The 19,110-nt window shown below is 34.9% G+C and overlaps 1 protein-coding gene across 1 annotated transcript; it reads left to right on the plus strand.

Moving 5' to 3' along the window:
• Window positions 1–3,795: 3,795 nt before the first annotated feature.
• LOC128201671 (aldo-keto reductase family 1 member B1-like) lies at window positions 3,796–19,003 on the plus strand. The gene is made up of 7 exons (XM_052899343.1): window positions 3,796–4,029; window positions 13,722–13,864; window positions 14,630–14,771; window positions 15,206–15,403; window positions 16,582–16,781; window positions 18,348–18,503; window positions 18,822–19,003. Exons 1-7 carry the CDS (start codon window positions 3,955–3,957, stop codon window positions 18,865–18,867), a joined length of 960 nt encoding a protein of 319 aa, XP_052755303.1. The 5' UTR covers window positions 3,796–3,954; the 3' UTR covers window positions 18,868–19,003.
• The last annotated feature ends 107 nt before the right edge of the window (window positions 19,004–19,110 follow it).

Below are 19,110 nucleotides of genomic sequence, written 5' to 3' on the forward strand. Positions count from 1 at the left end.
GGGCAGTAGCGTCCTTAAAACATCTCAAAAACTCAACTGCGGTTGCCAAACCGCCTGCCAAGCGTGGCAACTACTGGAACCACTTAAGAATTGTTCGGATTGATACCCGCTGCTGATTTTCACCACCGTACAACCCGCCATAAACTAAAATTTCATCCCAACCATCTGGACGAGTGGCGGTCCCCCACCGTGCGTTTTTCAAGGCACTTTCTCCCACGCACAACCACTCTTTGGAACCAACTTCCAGCAGCAGTATTTCCGAACCGATACGACAACATAACCTTCAAGAAAAGATCATATTCTTTTTTAAAAGGCCGACAGCACACCTGCAATGCCGCTGGTGTTGCGGGTGACCATGGGCGGCGGTAGTCACTTACCATCAGGTGAGCCGCATGCTAGTTTGCTCCCTGTGTTGTAAAAAAAAAGGAATCATACAAAACAATATATTTAATTACATTTTTGAAGCACAAAAGGCGGTCTTATCACTAAAGCAATTCCTTTTGTTTAAAATAAAGAATAAAAGACAGCTAGTCCTGGCTTCGTACGATGTTCTGGTAATAAAATGTAAGTCTATACGAAATATAAAATGTCTAGTTTTAAAACAAAACTTAAGGTTTTTTTTTTATTTGAGCAAGTTGCCATCTTCTTAATTTATTTGACTGGTTAGCATACTTATTTCTACAGATATGTAAAAAATTTAAAACTTTGCGTTTTATGTATACATGTGAGCAGTGTTTATATATATCTAATATATAAAATTCTCGTGTCACGGTGTTTGTTGACAAACTCCTCCGAAACAGCTTTATCGATTTTTATGAAATTTTGTGTGCATATTGGATAGGTCTGAGGATCGGCCAACATCTATTTTTCATACCCCTCAATGATAAGGGTGACCAACCCTTAAAACATATTTTTTTATTTTTTGACAAAATTGTTTATTTTTATTTGATTATGATTTAGCATTGAAAAATACATACAATTTCAAATTTACACGCTTTTACGATCAACCCCTGTTGTTTAATCGCGATTTTTATATGCCGCAATAGTTTTGCAAGAAGGCAATCCAATATAATAATTGTAGTAGGATAAATTTTCATGTATAGTTCTAGAAATAATGTATATGGTAAAACAACGTTTGCCGAGTCAGCTAGTATATATATATATATATATATATATATATATATATATATATATATATATATATATATATATATATATATATATATATATAATAATAATGAGTAGGGATATATATGTACATTATTACATACATCTCCATATTTAGAAATACTAGAATTTCCGTCGTGCCTCCGATCCAACTGTTTATAGCTACTCCTCTCCATCCAAAGGTGGCGTGCAAGAGATCGCTCTCAGCGATAAGGCAGCGCATTGTTCTCTCAGTGCAATATTACCTTGTAATTGTTTGTGTCTATAATAAGTTTACTATTGTAATCTTATGGAGGGAACAATAAGGAGTAGCTATCTATCTATATTAGTCGCTAATAATATGGCTTTATGGCTTTCTGCATATAAAAGATTTTTTAATTTTTTTCATCGGGAAAGGAAGTCGTGGCCTATTCTATATCGGGACCACATAGTACCTTTATCTATACAAAAGGCAAACTAGACAATAGCTGTCTGGAATAGTTTGCTATAGCGATAAGACCGCCTTTTGTTTTGTATTGTTCTTTAAATGGTAGAGTAATTTACCAATTCTAAAAGCTGAAAATTTAGAAATAACAACAATTTATTTGTTTGGAATGCGGTCTGTATGTATATAATTTTTTTTTCAATCGATGACAATGTAATGGTAGCCCCTATGCTAACGGTATACACTGGCGAGCTACCAGGGAAACATGATAGATGAGAATGAAAACGTAGAGTGGATTGATAACCCCGCCAGCGCTAACGATATACACTGGCGAGGTACCAGGGAAACATGATAGGCGAGGATGAAAAAGCAGGTCAATTAGCGCATCGTGATGAATACATCTGGAATTCAACACGATTGTTTCTAGTGGAGGATAAAATGGTGGTGGTCAACAAGGGTATATTGCTAGCAATGGGACTGGTTGGGCTGGACTCGCATTACTAACAATCCCTTTCCCCTGTACAAATGGTACTAAATAGTAATACACCTTCCGCCTTATCTAAAGACATGCTAATTTTTATTTTAGTACCTATTAGTAATTTTTAATGGTTAACATTTTTCAAGTATATTACCAGAGGGAGAGTTTGTACAAAAGTCGTTTGCTTGGGCACCCTGTGTCCAGTTCGTGTTTCTATCGTGAACCAGTTGTGTTTGCATGGCTGTATTTTGGTTTGAAGGGTGGGATATGGCGTGAATTTACTGGGTACAGAGGAATAATACTTGAGTCTTCAGGAATGGCAACGCATGGGGGTATCATGGGCGAAACTAATATACTCTGTTATTTTCATGGTACTACTCATGTCTATAGGCGACGGTTACCACTCCCCACCAAGTGAACCGTCAGCTTGTTTGCCATTCTAAGTTGTATAAAAAAAATACAGGGTCCCAAGATTTTTTTACTTAACTTTATGACTTTTTCGAATGAATGAAACAATGTCATAGAGGGATCCTTTGTAGTCAACTTTCGAGAAGTCGAAAGAAAACTGTAGAATGTTCGAGAATAAAAACTGTACAGTTAAGGATAAAACATAATAGGTCTATGGTCTTTCCATCAAGTGGGCCGTCAGCTTGTTTGCCATTCTAAGTTGTATAAAAAAATAATGTCAAAAACTGGCAACACTAAAACTGTCAGTCAGTAGGCGGTAATTTGTAACTTTTATTTGTTAATCTTAATATTTATTTAATATGTATAATTATGTTAAAGTATATGCTGTAAATACCTATAATAGGCATGTGCATTAATATTGTATTATATTTAATGTTTGTTATACCTATATGTCATAATGCAATATGCAGTTGGTGTTCGTTAAATAAATAAATAAATACGTAATTTGATCAAATCACAGATGGATTTGAATTGATTTATTCTTAACTAAAGTTTTTTGTTCATATAAATTGAATTATGCGCAAATATTTACATATAAGTCGAGAAAACTGATAAAATAAATTATCTTGTTTGAAAACAGACAACTGTGTATTGTATAGGTTTTATCTTTAGATTATATAGACAGAGTATTGAGTTTAAAAAATGGGTCAACTTTTGTCAGCTAATTGTCAAATTAGCTGACTCGTTTCCTTACCAGTGTTCTATATACTTACGCACACAATGCACCTTGACGTATCTATATTTAATTGTTTAATAAATAAAATGAGTGTTTACGCATTAAAAAGATGCAGAAATTATAAAACAAAATAAATATAGAAGTTATAAAGAAATCACTCGTAACTATTTATCACGCAGAATTGTATGAAAAATTTAAGCTGCTTTTCTCGAAGCATTTGTATGGAGACACCTCTACCTATATAATGTAAGGTATTTTCATACCTTTTGGATAACCATTTTTGTTTACGAAATTTTGGAGATATTATATAATAATCATCAAGAAATATTTGAAAAAAGTTAATTGGGTTAAGAGAAATTTCTTTTAATTTTTTTATGCATATATTATGCATATATATTTTTCCATTCAGCGCTTTCTTTTTTTTCCGTCGTTCCTTTTGTGATTCAAAACAAAATGACACAAGTGAAAATCGATACAAGAAAATCGTATCGAGTTGGGCAGAAATATTTGTCATTTGGACAAAAATAAAAAATAGCACCTGGCAACCCTGATTTTGTGTGTATCGTTATCTTTCGTGAAGTTTGTCTTGTCAGTAATTTATCGCTCAGTCACGTACTTGATCTTCGAGGATTAATATCGATCTGTGAGTTCGTGTTTGGACAGCTAGTATTAATTTTGTAGAAACTTCCGTCATATAACCTCCTGAATTTAAATACAATATTTAGCGGCTTATTTATAAATATGGCTTCAAGAGTACCAAGAGTGAGGTTTAACAATAACTTGGAGTGCCCCATACTTGGGCTAGGCACATGGAAGGTGAGTTTTTTTTTAATAATTTTAAATTAATCACACACGACTTAATTACATTTTTTAATTATATCGGCAAAAAGTAAAGTTACTCATTATTCTTTATTTCTCCAATTTTTTTTTTTATTTTGGAACTAAATGTATGGATACATTTTATTTTGAAATTATATAGCTCGTATTTGGATTCTTACATTTTAACGTGGCGTTTTATTATTTAATTAATGTTTTATAATTAAGAAATAATCTTTAGTATGAACATTTAAAGCTTGTGGTTATTTCGACTTCTTCATTTTAACGTGGTATTTTAATAATTAATATTTTATAATTCATGTTTAGTTTGAAAATTTAAAACTTGCGTTCCTTTCCAATCCTTTATTTTAATGTGGTGTTTAATTAATTAATAAATTATAATTAATCTTGAATTTGAAGATTTAAACCTTGTGGTTGTTTTGACGCCTCCATTTTAACATGGTGTTTTTTAATTAATATTTTATAATTAATTTCGAGTTTGAAAATTAATTCTTGTGTTTTTTCGACTCCTCCATTTTAATGTGATGTTTTATTACTTAACTATAATTTAATAATTAATCAAATAAATAGTTTTCAACTGTATAGTTTTACTGCTTGTCTTATATATGTTAATTTGCAAAGAAAAATAAAAAATGTAACTAAGTTCTCTATTCCATTAAATTTAAAACAAAATTAATGAATTAGCCATGAATTGAAGGTTACAGCCCATATGTATTAATTTTTTATCTCCTATCCGTGGTAGAGCTTTAACCTAAACGTTTTTAATTAAAGAAAAATGTAATATAAAAAAAAAAACAAGAAATAAAATTAAATTGAGTATACAGGGAATTCTTTTTAGACTTCCACTTTGAAATGGTACTAAAGAGTCCTTATGGTGTTGCTTTACCCAACTTTTTGTCACAGTGTTTTGTCCTATCAACAAAAAATGCTATTAATTTGAAATTTATAATAGTTTTAAATATTAACCAACACATATTGTAAAAAAAAAATTTAAAAAATATATATTTAATCTTTTTCTAAAAGGGGTAAGAATTCAAAATTACAAAATGATTTTACTACTTACTTTGGACTTGTCAAAATTACAAAATGATTTTACTACTTACTTTGGACTTCTCAAAATTACAAAATGATTTTATTACTTACTTTGGACTTGTCAAAATTACAAAATGATTTTACTACTTACTTTGGACTTGTCAAAATTACAAAATCATTTTACTACTTACTTTGGACTTCTCAAAATTACAAAATGATTTTATTACTTACTTTGGACTTGTCAAAATTACAAAATGATTTTACTACTTACTTTGGACTTGTCAAAATTACAAAATGATTTTACTACTTACTTTGGACTTCTCAAAATTACAAAATGATTTCACTACTTACTTTGGACTTCTCAAAATTACAAAATGATTTTGCTACTTACTTTGGACTTGTGTTTAAATAGGATATCATATAAAAGGGCTTCATTAGTACATTTTAAATATTTTTTTTTAAATGTTTTTGTTAATACAGTACAGCTGTTTGACTTGCAATTGAAAATCTGAAACAAAAAATATAATTTTACACTATTGTCTCTAAAGTTTATTATTATATATTTATTAAATTATTATATACAATACATATAACATATTAGAAAACTGAAATAATTATAATTTCTAAAATTATGTATGAATTATCAACATATCAGCTGTAAAACTGGCTGTTGTTGAACATAGGCCTCCGCTAATAACTGCTATGCTTGGCAGGCAGGTTGGCAACTACAGTTAGGCTTTAGTGATGTTTTAAGAGGGACACTGCTGCCCGTCTCTCAACGATTAGGGTCCTTTAGTTACCTTTTACTACCTACATAGGAAAGGAACAAGTGGCCCATTCTATTCCAGGCATCACTGCTTACAAATTGTATTAAGTCTACCAGAGGCAGACTTTGTACAAAAGTCGTTTGCTTGGCCAACTCTGTCCCATTCGTGTTTCAACCGTGAAGCAGTTGTGTTTGCATGGCGGAGTTTCGGTTTGAACGGTGGGATATGGCAGTGAATTTACAGGGTACAGAGGAATAACACCTGAGTCCTCAGGAATGGCAACGCATGGGGGGTATCATGGGCGAAACAGTATACTCTGTTATGTCCACGGTACTGCTCATGGTACATGTCTATAGGTGACGGTTACCACTTTCCATCAGGTTTTTTGCCATTCTAAGTTGTATAAAAAAAAGTGTTTAGATGACCATTATTTGCCATTTATTTGTACATGTTGTAATTTATCTTATCTTTGTTTGTGTGAGGGTCCCTCGGTGTTTGAGTTCAACTCGTATCTGATTAGTTTATTTAGTCATGTCCTTGACTTAGTTGTTATTATTATATAGTATTATAATAAGATACCGAAATACATTTTGGATCTGCCTTTTAATAAGTTTAAAACTGTTAATAAAAAACACTTATTGAACAAAGCCTATTACACACTAAACGATTACTCGAATGACAAACGTGCATGGTGTTAGTAGATCATGCATGGGCTTTAACGACCGTGTAATTTTAGACATAGTACATTTAAATAAACACACATAATGTTAACTGAGATTTAGAAGAGTGACTGTTGAGTTTCTCGCGGGCTCTTCACAACAGATAACATCCTTCCGAACTCTGCAGTAGATTAAAAAAAAAGATTTAAAAGTGCTTGTAAACAAGTGTATTTGAACAAAGATGTTTTAAATTATATAATAGTTAATTTAATATAATTAATTAATTTATTTCTGACAACTTGTGAGTCCATGTTTTGTTAGTAGATGCAATTAAAAACTATTTTATTTATTTATTTATTTATTCATTAGTACATATATGTGTACATGGCGGACTTAATGCTGAAAACATTCTCTCCCAGTCAACCGTAGGCAAGTGTCAGAATACACGAATGCGGTACTAGTAACTATTGATATATATACATACTGAAATTATATATATAAAAATATTTAATTACTAATAATGATCCAGTCCTCTTGGCAAGCATTTTAAATAGTGATACAAAATGTAAATTAAGACATTGGTGAAGAGTCTCTTATCATTATACATATAAAAATTTCGTTTATCTTTAAACCTAATGTTTTAATTTGATAGACAGATCTAAAATAAATTAAAAATAATAAACTATCAGAATTACTATATTTATTTATTTATTTGTTTATTTATTTATTTATTTAACAAAGTATGTTTGTAAATTTGTAAAATTTTTAATTTAACAAAGTATGTTTGTATTAGCACAGAATTTATCATTGCCTCCTACACTAGGCCGAGCCTGTCCTGTAGGAAGCAGTACTCGTGTTATCATATACATGCATACAGATATTAAACATAGGCTTTTTAGCAGTACTCACAATTGTGTAACTAATCTGTATAATACAATTATTTTATTTATTTATTTTTTCTTTCTCTCACCACCAATACACTATATAAGTGACACGAAATGTATCTTCTATACTTATAATAAATCTGTAGAGAGGTCAATTCTGTACATGAAATATATTTACAAAATAACTGTCAGGCGGTGATTAGTGATCGATACTGATGACAAAAATGCAATCAGTAAAATTTTTGTCTGTCTGTATGTTTATGTTCTTTTTTTTATACAACATAGAATGGCAAACAAGCTGATGGCCCACCTGATGGAAAGTGGTAACCGTCGCCTATAGACATGAGCGGTACCATGGACATAATAGAGTATACTGTTTCACCCATGTCACCCCCCATGTGTTGCCATTCCTGAGGACTCAGGTGTTATTTCTCTGTACGTTATAGAAACAAAAACTACTCGACGGACTTTAACGAAACTTGGTACAATTATTCTTCATACTCCTGGGCAGGTTATAGTATACTTTTCATCACGCTACGATCAATAGGAGCAGAGCAGTGAAGGGAAATGTTGGGAAAATGGGAGAAGTTACTCCATTTTTAAGCTTCCGTCGCGTGTGCAGCCTTAATGGCCATTTTTTTTAATGTAAAAATTACCACCCGTGCGACGCCGGGACAGGCCGCTAGTTTTCAAATAAAAGAAACCAATTCCGATGTGTCATTTCTTTAAATTTATCTCTTAACATTTGAATTTGATAAATATTCGTGAATTTACAGTTTTCTGGACTATTCTAAACTATTTTATTTATTTATTCTTTATTGTACAAGAAAAATTACAACATATAATATATATAAAATAAAGATGTACAACAGGCGAACTTAACTCTGTAAGTGTTCTCCTCCAGCAAACCCTGAGTGGAAAGGAGCATTAATTACCAGCGGGCAGTATGCGTACAATAATAGGAGGAAACATTATAGATGTTTCTATTAAAAAATAATAAATACGTTGACATACATATATAAGTAACTCATACAATTAAAATCAAAATAAATACATATCTGTATACATAAATATATATACATACATACATAAAATATCTCTTTACATACAAAATACGTACATATATAATACATACATAGACATAATAAGTTTATGAGGACAGAAAATGCTCTTTTAATCCGCTCTTGAATATATTCAGCGATTGGCTTTCACGAATATGCAGTGGAAGAGAGTTCCATAGTCTATGTATATAAAATCATAAATACATTAGCTGGTTATTGTCCACTGCTGAACATAGGTCTTCCCTTAGGTGTTTTGCCAGTAGATGCCATTTTGCCAGTGGTTGGCAACCGCAGTTTAGACTTTAGTGATGTTCTAAAAGGGATTGTTAGTAATGGAGACTGAGAATCCCATTGCTAGCAATATACCCAACCAGGTCGACCTCCTCGCATTTCTCTCTGGAAACTATCATGGTTAATTCCTGATGAATTCATCATGATGTGCTAACTGGCCTGTTTTCATTCTCATCTATCACCCTTCACTGGTGCTCCGCCAGCGTATCCCGTTAGCGCAGGCGGGGTTATATATATATATATATATATATATATATATATATATATATACACACACATATTTTTTTTGATGGGTGAAAATGGCATGGTAACCGCCTGCGCTATCGGTATACGCTGGCGGGGTACCAGGGACACATGATAGGTGAGGATGCAAAGAGATATTACTTAGCCCATCATGACGAATTCAAGAATTAACCACGATAGTTTCCAAAGGAGCCGCGTGGAGGTCGACCTAATAGCGTATATATTGTTAACAATGATGATGTCATTCCTAGACGTAAAAAGAAAAACACAATGGTGATGTTAGACCATATAACTAACAATCCCTTTCCTCCCCAAACACCAGTTAATCCAGTTTCCTAAAGCATCTGGTCCAGGCATAGAAAAGGCCACCCCTTCCTTTTCCGTGGGTGTCGTAAGAGTCGACTAAGAGAGGACGAAGGATGAGCAGCGTCCCTCTTAAAACATCTTTAAAAGCCTGACTGCGGTTGCCAACCCGCCTGCCAAGCGTGGCAACTAATGGCAAAACAATCCTTATGGGGACGGCTTTTGTTTAGCAGTGGATAGTTAACGGTGAAATAATAAACGCATGCCATTGTTACCTGCTTTTACTTCGTGGATATTTCAGCTCCAGGAGACTTGATTAGATATTTTTTCACATATTTAGATATTAGTATTCAATATTTACTTAATTGTGACATTTAGAACGATAAGTTCCCGCCTTTTTTAACTTTTTTTTTTCACAAGAATTTATTTCTTTATTAAAAAGTCACCGATAAAATTTAGTGTCGTAACGTTTCGATAAGCATCAACGACAATTATTTTTATAAAAAGTTTACCTTTCTACCCTCGATGTTTTGTTTTAATGAGTGTTTTTACGTCCCTGGGTACTAGCTTTTTAGAGCGTATCTTCATTCATTATTGAATTAATAAATTGATCATTACATTTTTATAATTTGTCCCAAAAATAATAATTCTATTGTTTTAATTTTTTTTTTTATTAAAAACAGACATCTTAATATATTTAACACTAGATACAGATACAAATTTGCTGTTCCGAAGTATCGTTTAGAAAAAGTTACTAGGCCTTTTGTGGATATGGGCATTAAATGTTATAATAAGATACCGAAGGATATTTTGGATCTGCCTTTTAATTTGTTAAAACTGTTATTAAAAACGTTTATTGAACAAAGCCTATTTACATACTAAACGATTACTCGAATGACAAACGTGCATGGTGTTAGTGGACCATGCACGGGCTTTAACGACCGTGTTATGTTAGACATAGTACATTTAAATAAACACACATAATGTTAACAGAGATTTAAAAGAGTGACTGTTGAGTTTCTCGCGGGCTCTTCACAACAGATAACAACCTTCCGAAGCCTGCAGTAGATTAAAAAAAATGACGATTTAAAAGTGCTTGTAAACAAGTCTATTTGAAAAAATTTGAAATGCCACTTGTAAGAAATAAAATGTCCCTATTTAACACCGATAATGTTGCCAAGCAATAATTGTTGTGTTAAATACATATTAAAGAAAGGATTTGTTGAAAATGAACAAGTACGTAAGTTACAATACAGATTAACAATTCTTTAAACTTAAAAAAAAATAAAAATATGTACATTTTTTTTTATTTGGTAACCAATTAAATTAGCAATGACGAGGTCCTGCTTAGGGTTAAGGAAAAAAGACAAATTATTAGAAATATTGAGGACAGAAGGGGAAAAATGTTAGGACACTTGATACGACACGACGAACTTATGAACATTATAATAGAATGTAAGATAGAAGGAAGGAGGGGAAGAAGGAGACCGAGGCATAGTTACATCAGGCAGATCAAGGAAGGAGTTGGTGTCGTGTCGTATCAAGAGGTGAGGGGACTCGCTGACAATCGTAGTGAATGGCAAGAGCTCCACCGACAAGAGAGCAACTCTTAAATAGGATAGATAGAACCAATTAAATATTGTTATTTTTTTTAACAAGATAAAGAATTCATCTTTACAGTCTTGAATAAAAATGATCATGTACGGTGCGTTTTTTGAGAAGATTTCTCTCGTGAATTCTCAGATTGTGGAATAAAGTTCCTGCCGACGTTTTCCCTCCAGATTACAGTATGGGGCTCTTCAAAAAGGGTATATTAAAGTTTTTGAAAAGTCGGCAACGCGTGACATCCCTAATGTTACAGCCGTCCATAGTCTATGGTAACCTTGTTTACCATCAGACGGGCCATATACTTGTGTACCATCACAGTAGTTTATAACACTATATAGTGTCGTGATGGAATCCTAAAAATCTTTAGATTCATATCAATAAATTGCGAGCTGTCAAGTTATCTAACAGCAATGGATAAGATAAGTCTGTCTGTACGTTAGAGATAAATACTGAATTGAATACGCGTTATATTACAACATATTTCGCAATAATATATTAGGTAATAATAATATATATATATATATATATATATATATATATATATATATATATATATATATATATATATATATATATATATATATGTTGGAGTTAAAACTCTTAACCAGTCAAAAGTATTATTGACTAGCAAAATCAGTCAAAAGTTTTGACCGTATTGCTTTAGTCAATTTGACTAAAATAACAGTTAAAAGTACCTAACCTAACCGCAAATTTGCGGTCAAAACCACTTTTGACAAGACTTTGTACAAAAGTCGTTTGCTTGGCCACCTCTGTCCCATTCGTGTTTCTACCGTGAAGCAGTTGTGTTTGCATGGCTGTGTTTCGGTTTGAAGGGTGCGATATGGCAGTGAATTTACACGGTACAGAGGAATAACACCTGAGTCCTCAGGAATGGCAACGCATGGGGGCTATCTTGGGCGAAACAGTATACTCTGTTATGTCCACGGTACTGCTCATGTCTATAGGCGACGGTTACCACTTTCCATCAGGTGGGCCGTCAGCTTGTTTGCCGTTCTAAGTTGTATAAAAAAAGAAGTACTTTTGACTGATTTTGCCAGTCAATAGCACTATTGACTGGTTAAGAGTTTTGACTGCAACATATACATATATATCACGCGTACGTAATAATCATTACGTACGCGTAATGACAAGCAGAATTTATCTTTTAATTTACAAGAAAATAATTATGAATTGATAATGATTTAAGACATAGCTAAAACTGACATCGCTGAAATTTTATTATTAAACTATTTATTAATTAGTTTTACAATATGAATAATTTATTTATTTATTTATTAGTACATGGCGGACTTAATGCTAAAAGCATTCTCTCCCAGTCAACCGTAGGCAAGTGTCAGAATACACGAATGCGGTACTACTAATTATTGATATACATACATACTAAAATTACATATATAAACGAATAGATATATATGAATAACAAATATACTTACACATATATGACATATACTATATTGTACACGAATTTGGGAATAATATAAAGTACTCACTGCTCGGATAAAGATAAAAAGTGAGCGTGAACGCTTTTTTTGAAAGACGGTTTAGTCGGTAGTCTCTTAATGGCATCAGGAAGCGCGTTCCAGAGTCGTGAAGAATGTAGGAGAAAAGAGTTTGAAGCGTAACCAGTACGGTGAGAGGGGAGAGATAATGTAATAATAATAAGATAATAATAATAATGTATTTTATTGCCAAACACATTCTATCATCTACATCTACGCTAATATTATAAAGAGGAGAGATTTGTTTTTTTTGTATATGTATGTATGTTTGTAATGAATAAACACAAAAACTACTTTGGCGTCATCAAAAATTCTCTCACCATTAGAAAGCTACATTCACCCCGAGTAACATAGGCTATATTTATTGCTAGAAAACATTAGGGGATCCTTACTAAAGCTTTAGTAACGTAACTCGAGGTGTAAAAAAAAATGCTATAAAATATCTTTGGTCGCGTGCGCTGCGGAAACTATTGGCGATAGAACAAAAGTATGTTCTACAATATTGAAGGAAATAACAATAACTACAAAAAACTTCGCGACACTATATGTCCAACTATTGTCGTTATGTCACAATAAGCACTTTTTAAAATGTTGTAAAAATGTCCACCCGTGCGAAGCCGGGACGGGCCGCTAGTTAGTAATATAGCCACTAGTCTCCGTTACTATACGGACTTCAAAATTAAAAAGAGGTCCTCATTTAGAATGTATTTTTTTATGTTTGTCACCTCATAACTCCGTCAGTTGTAAACTGATTTGGAGAATTCTTTTTTATATGAACACTAATACCAGAGGGAGACTGTACAAAAGTCGATTGCTTGGGTACCTCTAACCCATTCGTGTTTCTACCGTGAAGCAGTTGTATTTGCATGGCTGTGTTTCGGTTTGAAGGGTGGAATATGACAGTGAATTTACAGGGTACAGAGGAATAACACCTGAGTTCTCAGGAATTGTAACTTATGGGGGGTATCATGAGCGAAACAGTATACTCTGTTATGTCCATAGTACTGCTTATGTGTATAGGCGCCGGTTACCACTTTCCATCAGGTGGGCCGTCAGCTTGTTTGCCATTCTAAGTTGTATAAAATAAAAAAAAAAAAAGAATAGACGCACCTTTCCAACAAAAGGGTACAAAGTTTTATTGTCAAAATTTTCCAATCTTCAATAGTTTTTAACGCCTAAACCCTATTTCTAAGAATTCTCTACTCTACTCCCACGCGTTTTTATACCAATAATTAATACGTATTGATCGTAACTATGTTCAAATAATGTAATCACATGTCTCAAAACACTGAATTAATTACAGTCGAAACCGGGCGAGGTGACACAAGCGGTGAAGGACGCCATAGACGTTGGCTACCGCCATTTTGACTGCGCTTTTGTCTATGGCAACGAGAAAGAGGTCGGCGCCGCCATCACTGAGAAAATAAAGGCGGGCGTTGTTAAGCGGTAAGTGAGCATGCGCGGGTCAGCGTTATCTCGAATTATGATAAATTTATAACAGCAATATTGTGTATGAAATAGGAAGTGTTTTTGATTCACGTTTATCGAGATTATTTCATTGGCGTATTTATTTATGTTCTTTTTTTTTAGCAAATTTTATTTATGTATCTTTTTTGTTAATTTACTTTTTTGTTTTTTTTTTTAGACACACTTTGTTTATGTTTCTTTTTTCTATGTCTACTTTTTTTTTCTTTTATAAATGCGGTGTTTACGAATAATTGGTTAGTGCAATGTTTGTAATATTATATTGCAATAAAAAGAAGAATTAAAATAGGAATAAAAAAAAAGCAATTACTTTTTTTTAATTCTTATATTATTAAAGAGGGGTTTTTCTTAAAAAATATGGTACCTCATAGGTGCAACGATGTATAGAGATTTATATATATAATTTCGATATATCGAAATTACGAAATATAAATAACGATTGATTTTTATCTATATATTTTTTTATATATACTTTTTTTAATGGGTGATAATGGCGGCGCTATCGGTATACGCTGTCGGGGCACCAGTGAGGGTTGATAGATGAGGATGAAGGCAGGTCAGTTAACCCATCATGACGAATTCAACAAGAATTATTCATGATGGTTTCCAGGGGGAACCAGGTGGAGGTCGACCTGAGAATAAAATATATAAGAAGGAACTGCATTTATATATATATATATATATATATATATATATATATATACTAACCCTAATGTATAATTTCAGGGAGGACCTATTCATCACATCCAAGTTATGGAACACCTTCCATCGGCCGGACCTAGTCCGCGGCGCTCTCAACGCCACCTTGCAGAACCTCAACTTGACATATTTGGACCTGTACCTCATACACTGGCCGCAAGCTTACAAGGTAACTGTCGCATTATTTTTTTATCACAATACATTAAATGCTTATCATCTCCATATCAGCCGTTAACTGTCCACTGCTGGACATAGGCTTGGACAATTTGTTTTTATACACCTTAGCATGTCAAACAAGCTGACGGCCCACCTGATGGAAAGTGGTAACCGTCGCCTATAGACATGAGCAGTACCGTGGACATAACAGAGTATACTGTTTCGCCCATGATACCCCCCACGCGTTGCTATTCCTGAGGACTCAGGTGTTATTCCTCTGTACCGTGTAAATTCACTGCCATATCCCACCGTTCAAACCGAAACACAGCCATGCAAACACAACTGCTTCACGGTAGAGACACGAATGGGACAGAGGTGGCCAAGCAAACGACTTCTGTAAAGTCTCCCTCTGGTTAAAATATCATTTTTTGATAACATTTGTTATAGGAAGAAGCAGGCAGCCTCTTCCCGGCAGATGAGGCCGGCAAAATCCAATTCTCCGATGTGGACTACGTGGACACGTGGAAGGAGATGGAGGGGCTGGTCCGCGACGGACTGGTCCGCAGCATCGGCGTCTCCAACTTTAACAGGAGGCAGCTGGAGAAGTTGCTGCCAGCGGCGACTATAACGCCTGTCACTAATCAAGTAAGACATTTATACTTAAATAAAAACATATTTTACTAAACTAGATGTAGTTCTGCAGAAGTCCATATCACTGGTTTTTTTTGACGGGTGAAAATGGTATGGTAACCCCGCCTGCGCTAACGGGATACGCTGGCGGAGCACCAGTGAAGGGTGATAGATGAGAATGAAAACAGGCCAGTTAGCCCATCATGATGAATTCATCAGGAATTAACCATGATAGTTTCCAGGGAGAACCGCGAGGAGGTCGACCTGGTTGGGTATATTGCTAGCAATGGGATTCTCAGTCTCCATTACTAACAATCACTTTCCCCTCCATATCACAGGTTAAGTTTGTTTAGAATTATCTCGTTTAATTCCGCCACCATTAGTATGTATGCGACTGCCAACACTCGGAGACTGACCACCACTGTTACTACCAGAAGTGCCACAACCTTATATATAAGCTATTAATCTCCGACTGCCATTTTGCTCACGCATGTTTTGCTAAAAATAATAAAGCGAGGGAGTTTGTTTAAACGCCCTAATCTCTGAAACCGCCAGTGGAATTTAGAATAATAATTTTGCATTTGATGATTAAGGTTTTGGTGATGTTTTAAAAGGGACGCTGCTACCCATGCCTCTGCGGGGGGGAAAGGGATTGTTAGCAATGGAGTTTGACAGCCCCATTGCAAGCAGTATGCCCTATTAGGTCGACCTCCACGTGGTTCCCCCTGGAAACCATCTTTAACAATTCTTGTTGAATTCGTAACGATGGGCTAACTGACCTGCTTCATCCTCACCTATCACCCTTTACTGGTGCCCCGCCGGTGTATACCGTTAGCGCAGGCGGGGTTACCATTCCATTATCACCCGTTAAAAAACCCATCTCTCGCCCTCCCTTAGTTGCCTCTTACTATACCCACGGGAAAGGAAGGGGTGGCCTATTCTATGCCGGGACCATGCTGTGCCAGGACATGCTATGCTTTGAAGGTCTTTTTTTTTATACTACTGAGGTGGCAAACAAGCATACGGCCCACCTGATGGTAAGTGGTTACCGTAGCCTATGAACACATGCAATACCAGAGGTACTGCGCGTGCGTTGCCAACCCTGAAGAAACCACTTTACCCCCCTTTTGAAGAACCCCATGCTGTAGTCTCTTGGGAAAACCATGTTATGAAATTACATATTGTTTTTATAGGTCGAGTGCCATCCCTACCTAAATCAAAGTCGGTTGAAAGCGTTCTGCGAAGAGCGTGGTATAAAGATCACGGCCTACTCTCCGCTGGGGTCGCCGGACAGGCCGTGGGCGAAGCCCGGCGAGCCGCTGCTGTTAGAAGACCCCAAACTCAAGGCCATCGCCGACAGGATCGGGAAGAGCGTCGCTCAAGTACTGATCAGGTATGTTTGGGGGTCACCGGTGACCACTTGGTAAATTTTTGTATATTTTAAAACTTTGAATACATTAAATTATTGATTGACATTTTTTTTATAAAAATGGTCAATGAGTGTCTTTGTACAAAAGTCGTCTGCTTGGGTACTTCTGTCCCATTCGTGTTTCTGCCGTGAAGCAGTTGCCTTCATGATTGTGCTTCGCTTTGAAGGGTGTGATGTGCCCGTGAAATAACAGGATAAGGAAACAACAGCAAAGTCCTTAGATGGCAACGTGTGGAGGTTACTATGGACGTCACAGTATATCCTGTGATGTCCATTGTGCTGTTCAGGTCTATAGGTGACGGTTACCACTTACCATCAGGTGATCGTCAGTTCGTTGGTATAAAAAAAATTTAAACGATCCGAATAAAATGTACTAGGCTAACATATGTTCTAAGGAGTTATTCAAATACAGCGGAAGCAACTTTTTAAGGAAGTAGCTTTTTAATTCCATTGTGTTTTTATCAAAAGGAGACTTTGTACAAAAGTCGTCTGCTTGGGTACCTTAGTCCCATTCGTGTTTCTGCCGTGAAGCAGTTGCCTTCATGATTGTGCTTCGCTTTGAAGGGTGTGATGTGCCCGTGAAATAACAGGATAAGGAGACAACAGCAAAGTCCTTAGATGGCAACGTGTGGAGGTTACTATGGACGTCACAGTATATCCTGTGATGTCCATTGTGCTGTTCAGGTCTATAGGTTACCACTTACCATCAGGTGATCGTCAGTTCGTTGGTATAAAAAAAATTTAAACGATCCGAATAAAATGTACTAGGCTAACATATGTTCTAAGGAGTTATTCAAATACAGCGGAAGCAACTTTTTAAGGAAGTAGCTTTTTAATTCCATTGTGTTTTTATCAAAAGGAGACTTTGTACAAAAGTCGTCTGCTTGGGTACCTTAGTCCCATTCGTGTTTCTGCCGTGAAGCAGTTGCCTTCATGATTGTGCTTCGCTTTGAAGGGTGTGATGTGCCCCTGAAATAACAGGATAAGGAGACAACAGCAAAGTCCTTAGATGGCAACGTGTGGAGGTTACCATGGACGTCACAGTATATCCTGTGATGTCCATTGTGCTGTTCAGGTCTATATGTGACGGTTACCATTTACTATCAGGTGACCGTCAGTTCGTTGGTATAAAAAAAATTAAAACGATCCGAACAAAATGTACTAGGCTAACATGTGTTCTAAGGAGTTATTCAAATACTGCAGAAGCAACTTTTTAAGGAAGTAGCTTTTTATTTCCATTGTATTTTTGTCATAAGGAGACTTTGTACAAAAGTCGTCTGCTTGGGTACCTTAGTCCCATTAGTGTTTCTGCCATGAAGCAATTGTCTCCATGGCTGTTTCGGCTTGAAGGGTGGGATATGGCGTGAATTTACAGGGTACAGGGGAATAACACATTCGTCCTTAGGAATGGTAACGTATACTCTGATATATCCATGCTACTGATCGTATCTATAGGCGACGGTTACCACTTACCATCAGGTGACTATCAGCTTTATAGTTCTAAGTTGCTGAAAAAATCTCTCGTTGCAGATACCAAATAGAGCGCGGCGTCATCGTCATCCCGAAGTCAGTAACGAAGTCGCGCATCGCTAGCAACTTTGAAGTTTTCGATTTCCAGCTGTCCAAACAGGACTTGGAATTGATCGACTCCTTCGACTGTAATGGGCGCCTGGTACCCATGACTGCGTAAGTTCTCTTAACACTCATTTATTTTTCTCTAATTTTTTTTAACCGGTTGGTGTTCTCTACCAGTCGACCATTGGGCGAACAGAGAAATAAGTAGGCGGTGCATTGTTGAACTAATTATGAATTGAATAATTAATAATTTGTTTTTTTTTTCTTAATCTAAATATTTTACTTAGTCCATAATACTTTTGTCATTTGTCAGATTGACGTTTGTTTTTTTTTATAAACCAAGTAGTAGTTTTATGCACAATTTAAAAGGCAAAGGAACTAAGCCATACTTTGTGAACGAAAATTTACTATCTTTAATTTTTTTTACAGCTCCCTCGGACACAAGCATCACCCGTTCGAAAATGACGAATATTAAATGAATTTACATTCCTAATAATATGTATATAAATACATAATTTTTATAATAATGTATTATAAATGAATTATGTGATAACGTGTGTTATGATGCATTTATGTTTGCAATGAAATAAATATATTTTATTCTGTGTAAATTATTTTTTATTTAATTTATTTAGCATTTCACATAGACAGGGGACTACAGACTCTTAATCTTAAACTGCGGGATATTGTTAAAGTAACATATAGGATCTATGAAATG

This window comes from Galleria mellonella, unplaced genomic scaffold, assembly GCF_026898425.1.
Source record: "Galleria mellonella isolate WM207_F2 unplaced genomic scaffold, CSIRO_AGI_GalMel_v1 utg121, whole genome shotgun sequence".
In the NCBI taxonomy this organism is placed as follows: Eukaryota; Metazoa; Arthropoda; class Insecta; order Lepidoptera; family Pyralidae; genus Galleria; species Galleria mellonella.